The sequence below is a fragment of the Palaemon carinicauda genome, chromosome 4 (genome assembly GCF_036898095.1).
Source record: "Palaemon carinicauda isolate YSFRI2023 chromosome 4, ASM3689809v2, whole genome shotgun sequence".
NCBI classification, from domain to species: Eukaryota; Metazoa; Arthropoda; class Malacostraca; order Decapoda; family Palaemonidae; genus Palaemon; species Palaemon carinicauda.
Window position 1 is genome coordinate 109,625,850 of NC_090728.1, and position 8,151 is coordinate 109,634,000.

The window sequence follows — 8,151 nt, forward strand, 5'->3', positions numbered from 1 at the left end:
CAATGGGGTCTGCCAGAGGGTGATTGCATCTAAATTTGTACAGGTTGAGATGGTATGCTATCCATCCCACCCTGTGCCAAATCCAAAGAATCAGTTAAAACCAAAGTCATACAAGCCAAAGTCGTCAACAAGTTCATGCCCAAGAGGAAGAGATGGGAGAATAAAAGAAGTAATCAAAAGAAAGGAGAGAAAGCGCTGACTAATTTAGTTGGATCAACAATAGCGAACCAAGGTCCAGTGGGAAAGCAGTTTTCACCATTCATCAGAGCCCAGCTGCTAATCCATAAGCCCCCTATCCTCATCAAGCTTCAGCATCTGGGGGGCCAGGGTGGGGATGCGAAATTCTCCAACACAAAAGGAAACGGTACTCACCTTAGTCAATGAGGATGAAGCAGAAGCATCCATGATCACAAAATCACTCAAAAAGCTACGGAAGCACGCAGAAAAACTTCGAAGCAAATTGTCAAGATGGCACTGCTAGAAGGAATGGTGAACCAGTAACGTGTTTGTAGTAGCACACTGGGATCAACGTATCCAATTCCTTCCTTTGAGACAAGGTTAACTCTATTCGGGGAAGGATAGCCGTGGCTTGTTTTAAACACGTCCCTGTTGTATACACGATATCTCTTGGGATATTCGCTCTAGGGAATAGAACCTTATGATACTTCTTAGGTAAAATTCTCTGGTATATCACTCATATGAATATCCCAAATAGAAAGCTGCCTTTGAGGAACTTCCATCAGGATGACATGGCTCGAGCCCAAAAACAGAACTATGTCAACCTGTTCAACATGAAAAAATTTGCTGCATGTTTGAACTTTTGAAGTTGCACCGATTCAACTACCTGATTAGGACAATCATTCCAAAACTTGGTCAAAGCTGGAACAAAACTTCTAAAATACTATGTACTATTGAGCCTCAGGATAGAGAAGGCATGACTATTAGAATTAACTGCATACTTAGTATTATGAACAGGATGGTACTGTCCAGAAGATCTAAATGCAAAGGATGGTCAGAATTATGAAAAATCTTACGCAAAATACATAACGAGCTCATTGAACGACAGGGCCAGAGATTAATATCTAGATCAGGAATAAGAAATTTAATAAAACGTAAGTTCTTGTCCAACAAATCAAGATGGAATTCAGCAGCTGGAGACCAGACAGGAGATCAATACTCTAAACAAGGTAGAATGAAGGAATCAAAACACTTCTTTAGAATAGATTGATCACCGAAAACCTTAAAATACTTTCTCAATAAGACAAATTTTTTGCAATTGAAGAAGAGACAGACCTAATGTGTTTCTGAAAAGTAAATTTGCTGTCAAGAATCACGCCTCCAATTTTGAAAGTGATATGGAATTAAGAAACATTATCAATGCCGAGATCCGGATGTTGAGGAGCCACTGCCCTTGACCTACAGTACTTACAATCATTGAGTTTTGCTAGGAATCAACTTCATGCCCTAATTTGCACCATGCACTAATTTTAGATCTCTTTTAAGGGATTAAGCAGCCCCAGATCTATAGTCAGGAAATAGAATTGATGCAGAAATGTAGGATCATCTGCATATACAAAGAGCTTGCTTTGTATCGTATGAAAAGTAATGGTTAAAGAACACTACCCTAAGGAACACCCGATATCACATTCCTATACTAACTATGGTGTCATAAACAACAACTCTTTGCAATCTATTACTTGAAAATTAAATAATGATGCTAAGAAAAGACCCACACACTCCCTACTGTCTAAGTTTGAAAATAAGGGCCTCATGATTAACACAGTCAAAGGCAGCACTAAAATCAAGGCCAATCATACAAACTTCCTGGCTACAATCAAGGGATTTCTGTACAGCATTGGAGATTGTAAGAAAGGCATCACATGTTCCAGGGACTTTACGAAAGCCAAATTTCAAACTAGGGAACAGATGCTTACCTTCGGCAAACCTATTTAGAAGTTTGCCTGAAGACGTTCAAAAACAGTTAATATGAGTTATGGAAATTGGTCAGTAATTATATGGACTTACGAGCTACCCCAAACGCATTTACATAATGGAGTAACATTACCAATTCTCCAAAAAAGTGCTAAAAGAACTTCTTGCTAACTTGCAGAAAATAACAGATAACTTAGGAGCTAAGAAATCTACAGTCTTTATAAAAACAAAATTTGGGCCTTCACCTCCAATACAACAAGGTCCATCAAGAGAGCTTTATTTTAACGGGATAGAAAACCTAAATAATTCAGTTTAGCCTCAGGAAAATAGGAATGAGGAAGATTAAGTTTCTCATTACTTTACTTACTGTCATATAAATCAGCCAAAAGGATTTTGTCCGGATTACACGTTGCTGACAACTCTGAGTGTAGAATCCCACCCCGATGTGCATCTGCCTCGTCAGTTCGCAGAGGGGCACAAGACAGTGCTCCACTACTTTTTTAAGTATGCTCTTGCTCATCAGTACTACCAAGAGCCTCCTCAAATGTTTTTGAAGTGCATGCATGCCTCAAAGGCTCCTTTCATCTCAAGGACGTTAACAAGCAGGTGCTTCTCCTCTTCAGTTAAGGTCGTCCAGGTGTGCTCCCTATCCCTCCTTCGATGAGACCGAGATCAGATGCAAATCAGGTGGTGAGAAGTTGAGAGGGGCTCCTCTGGAGGGTCCCAGGCCTCCTGAGTCACTGTCACAGGATGGACTGAGAGATCTCTGTTGGTTACCCAGAGATCCTTCACACACCATTGGCAAGATCTCTGGTAGAGTTGCCCGCAAAAAACAAGTTTCTCCCACGAGTGCAAAAGACCAAGAAGACGTTACCAGTTCTGAGTTGGAACAACCAACTTGGACAGAAAATGCTTGCGCAACCTCCCTGTGCTTGCTGATGCAATTGTCTGTGGAAGAGACTCGCTGCTGCTAAGTTCATCTGCATGCCCAGTGTTCAACCTCTGCTTGGGTATGAGCTTTGACTTCTCCCAGTTTACCACAAACCCAAGATCATGGCAAAATGCAAAAATCCAATTTTGACCCTTAATCCACTGCCTTTGCAAGGGCTATGATCAACCAAGCAGCTATCATGGTAAGTCCCTGGGGAGCTGTATACAGTCCAAAGCACAGAGTCTTGAACTGGTGCATCACACCGTAGAGGAAGAAGCAGAGGTACTTACGAGATGTCTGACAAACCGGCACTTGAAAGTACGTGTCCTTCAAATCTACTGAAATCATGCGGTCTCCCTTTTTGATAGAAAACAACACAGAATGCACTGTTTCTATCCTGAACTTCATTTGGCACACAAACTTGCTCAGAGGAGAGAGGTCGACAGCCTGTCTCCAGCCTGCCGTTCCCTTTTCCACCAGGAAGAGTTGTGTGTAGAAGCCCAGAGATCAGTCTCGAATGACTTTGAGCATGTTCTTCCCCGTCACTTTCACCTCTGCCTACAAGGCCATGGGTTTCATTGATGTTGGCTATTCCATTGGGAACTTAATCAGAACTGGAGATAGGGGGAATCAGAGGTCCAAGAATGCATAGAAAGTAACAGTCCCAAAGGGAATTCACCACACAAGACTTGGCTTCATGTCTCTGCCACATTGTCCAGTGCCGGGACAAGAAACCCCCTACTCTCAGTAGTGGGAGAGAGGAAACGGCTGTCTCAGTGCTTCCTCTCCCTCTCTTCCCACCACCACCCTTCGTAGAAGTGGGCTGTAGTGATCATAAAAAGGCTGTGGTCGCACAGGATCTTTTCATGAAGGGGTCTGGAAGTTGTAGAATACAGTCCTCTATCCCAAACCTGCAAGTCTGACTGAGCACAGGGGTTTGGCCTACTGATCCCTCCCTTGAAGGAATAGCTCGATGGATCAGGGATTTCTGTGAATAATTTCAACACGAGTCTGCTGGTGCCAGCATTTGACTCTCCGGCATGAGATACGTAGGCTAGTAGGCTACCACACCGACAAATTCAACTCAAATGCCACCTCAGGGCCAACCTGCTTTAAGAAGCAAGCCACCACAGCGTCTCGCCTCTTGAAAAGCCAGGTAAACCCATAGGTTTGCTGTCTGGTGGGTTAGGAAGGTGGCAGCCTTACTGACCCAAACAGCACAAAGGCTCTTGTACTTCTCCAAAGCCTCCAGGGTAGACAACTCCATTGACTTTGCGAAGTACATCACTGTCCTCGCCCACTGGTTGAGCCTGAACACAGAGAAAGGCACAAGGCCAAAACCTCCAACTCAAAGTCTGAGAAGGATATGTCTTCTGCACTGAGTCTCTCCAGTGAAAGGACCCCATGCAGAGATGCAGATGCGGTGTTCTCTGGCGTGTAGAACCTCCGCTGTCTAGAGAGTGGAGATGGCAGGATCTTGTTTGGCCGGAACAGAGAAAATACTGACCCAAAATAATAAATAATTAAAATAATGATAAAAATTATAAAAATAATAATAACAATATCATTATTTGAGATACACATCAACACAGCTTCTAGTAGAAGCAATATGAACATCAGGGTTTTCATAAAAATAAAATATGTATCCATAGTCTTTGAAAGTTAATCACAGTACACAATTTCTTTAAATTGTTTTAATCCTTTATGATATACAGAAATATACAGAAATAAATCCCTCTGAATAAATTTAAGAATAACTAAAAATTCCCTGGCAGTTAAGCACAGGTGCCACCTTACCAACAAAAATTGTGAAAGGAAAATGATGTAACTTCAGACAATAAGTCTAATTTATCATGAAACAATAAGCCAGACCATTTTCTTTTATACAAATAAATTCCAGAACTAAAAACAAAAAATTATGTAAAAACATAAATTTCATGGGTTTTTGCAACATTGAAAGATGTAATTGGAACAATAAATTTATGGTTATTTAGTGACTCTATAGGAGAGTAATGCTAGGTTTAGCATATAGCCCTAGTTTAAACTTTAATCAACTAAGTATTTAACTTGTTACCTGTACATACATACATATACCAAAGGCACTTCCCCCAATTTTGGGGGGTAGCCGACATCAACAAGAAACAAAACAAAAACAAAAAAGGGGACCTCTACTCTCTACTCTCTACGTTCCTCCAGCCTAACCAGGGACTCAGCCGAGTTCAGCTGGTACTGCTAGGGTGCCACAGCCCAACCTCCCACATTTCCACCACAGATGAAGCTTCATACTGCTGAGTCCCCTACTGCTGCTACCTCCGCGGTCATCTAAGGCACCGGAGGAAGCAGCAGGGCCTACCGGAACTACGTCACAATCGCTCGCCATTCATTCCTATTTCTAGCACGCTCTCTTGCCTCACTCACATCTATCCTCCTATCACCCAGAGCTTTCTTCACACCATCCATCCACCCAAACCTTGGCCTTCCTCTTGTACTTCTCCCATCAACTCTTGCATTCATCACCTTCTTTAGCAGACAGCCATTTTCCATTCTCTCAACATGGCCAAACCACCTCAACACATTCATATCCACTCTAGCCGCTAACTCATTTCTTACACCCGTTCTCACCCTCACCTCTGTTACCTGTAATTAAAACATATGGAAGTATGAAAACAAAACAACAGTACATAGGTCCTACAAAATACTCATTTTCGAAGGAATGCGGCCATGGGATCGTCTTCTCTTTGCCTCCTCATCTGGAAAGCTTCAATATCTTCTTCAGTAGGAGCTTTGTAATTGTACGTTAAATTGTAACTTCTTTCTCTTTCATCCAATTTAAGCATCTCTGCTGCAGCTTCTTCTTCCAATTTGGCTCGAATTAATGCCTCGCGCAGCTTCTTTTTTCGCTTCTTTTCCTTTTCTTCTTCATCTTCAGATTCACTTGTCGAATCACTACTGCTACTACTGCTACTACTACTACTGCTGCTACTGCTGGTTTTCTTTTTCTTTGCTTTCCTTTTTTTCTTTTTGCTCTTAGTTTTTTCTTTGTGGATTTCCAGAAGGGTTTTAGTAGCTTTTTCTTCAGTATCAACAACATCATGAGCAGAAGCTTTGGGTAAAAGTTGCTCTGCTGCTTGTGTGACTTTGCCTGCTTCACCAGTACAATATGAATTCTTAACAAAAGAATGACAACATTGATAACCCCACTTTCCATCATGCCAGTAGCTTCCCCACACACTAGTGTGGTTTCCTGGATAAAAATCTTCTTCATATTTAGACCTCACAACCTGCTTTTCTGCTCCCCTTATGATTTTGCCATGACGTGAATATTCAACATATGTCTCTGTCTGTGATAAAAGCATTTCAGTGGGTGGAACATCAAGATGTTCTTTGCCTCCATATTTTTCTAGCAGATCATCAGACACCTTCTTTTTAAATTCATCTTTTTTGTTTATAAACTGTTTCTGCAACAACTCTAGTTTTGTTGGTTCAGCTTGCAAGCTAACATCAACCCCTTTTTCATAAGCATCCCATGCAAATAACTGTGCTTTAGCCTGACTGACTGTGTCTCCAGAAAATCTCACAAAGTTTTCACCACCAAAGTCCACTTCATCATCTCGTCTTCCAGTATCTTTATAAGGATTGTCCCTCATAGAACGTGTCTTGGGGTCATAGTATGCTGAATTGGGATCTAAATTCCTGAGATACTTGGCAGTATCTTCCCGAATTCTCAAATTACGCACAGTAATCCTTTGTTTACTGTCAACTTTAGTTCCTGGCATATCAACACTTTCAGCATATTTGTCTTCATCTTCATCGTCATCATCAGGTTCATCACCGCTCATTTCTTCACCTTCCTTCAATTTGTTTGCTTTTATTTGTCTTTTATATTCTTCAACTTTCTGGTGCTCATCAACAACAGCCGTATACTGTGATGGATCAAAGCCATTCCAACGATCCCGTTTTCCATCAAAATCAAGGTTTAGGTTTGGTAACATAATGTCATCAGGAGCAATCTCTTTAGCATTATACTTGGCTCCAACTTTACGTGGTCTCTCAAAACAGTCTTTCTTTTTATGTCCCATTGCACCACAATTTTCACATGCCCCTTTACGAAAACGGGTTGCTGTAGTACCAGCTAATCCTCGAACATAATGTTCATTGAGATGGTTGAAAGAACTTTGTTTCTCTGGCTGTGGCCGCTGATGTTTCAGTGTTGGCCCACCCGAGCCAAAATACCAAGGTGCAGTAGAAATATACTGAGGAATATGGGGGTTAATATCCTTACCTTCCTCATCAACAGCAGCTGGGACTGTACCAGCTTTTCGAGCCTCCTCTAACTCTTTAGCCTTTTTCCATTCTTCTCTTGTTTTCTTCTTAGGCTCATCCCCATCCGCTTCTTCATGTTTGCTTTTCAGGACAGTTGAAAGGGGGAGGCTTGGGGCACTCATTTTTCATAAGACCTAGAAATAAACACATAAATGAAAGTTAAACCAGTAAAAAATCAACGATAGTAGGGAAATTTTACACAATAGTATACCATGGACTTACATTAATGTATTTAAATGGTGTAAGCGTGCTCATAGTTATTCATCAATTTATTATCCACACAAACCTTACATAAAAATAATCACACATCCACACATACCAGTAATTTCAAAGCTACAGTAATATGTCTGAGAATGAATGGCCTAGAACTTAAATGCAGGTAAAATGGCCAGAGTTATGCAGTTTTGTAGAAACATATCATCCAGACAAGACAGTAACTAGCAAAGCAGGAAATTTCTGTAATGATAATGCATTAACTCCTTTCAGAAACCTATTAAAAGGGAGGCAGAAACAATCCGCTCATGATCAGTTTTAAGTAATAATGTCTTGAAAATGAATTACAGTGTACTGTACAGTTAATGCCAGAAAAAAGACAAAGAGAAGGAAACCCAAAAGAGCAGCTAGCCAACAATTCTAGCAACAATAACACCACCTCGTCTCCTCTTCACCACCTTCCATTCTCCTTACTACAGGTAAAATGAAGTGTGATGTTTATCTGTAACCTAATTAATTGATTCTATTAATTACAACTGTTTTTCTTGTTTTGGTATGCATTTATGTATTACACTGTAATTTAACACTGTACAGTAAATATCATTTCCAATTATACTTATGGGGAAAATGTTCAAACAAGGTTTTGGAACAAACTGTTTCGATCTCTGTGGTACCACTGTCTGTAATGATACAAACATTGCAAATTTCCAAAGTATTTTGTAACTTTCCTTTCTATACAAACATGAGTACTG

General features: G+C 40.7%; 1 protein-coding gene across 1 annotated transcript; it reads right to left on the reverse strand.

Annotated features, from left to right (window-relative positions):
- Window positions 1-4,542: 4,542 nt before the first annotated feature.
- Window positions 4,543-7,348, reverse strand: Slu7 (Pre-mRNA-splicing factor Slu7). Its single transcript, XM_068372555.1, has one exon. The coding sequence runs from the start codon at window positions 7,306-7,308 to the stop codon at window positions 5,563-5,565; it is 1,746 nt and encodes a 581-aa protein (XP_068228656.1). The 5' UTR covers window positions 7,309-7,348; the 3' UTR covers window positions 4,543-5,562.
- Window positions 7,349-8,151: the final 803 nt, after the last annotated feature.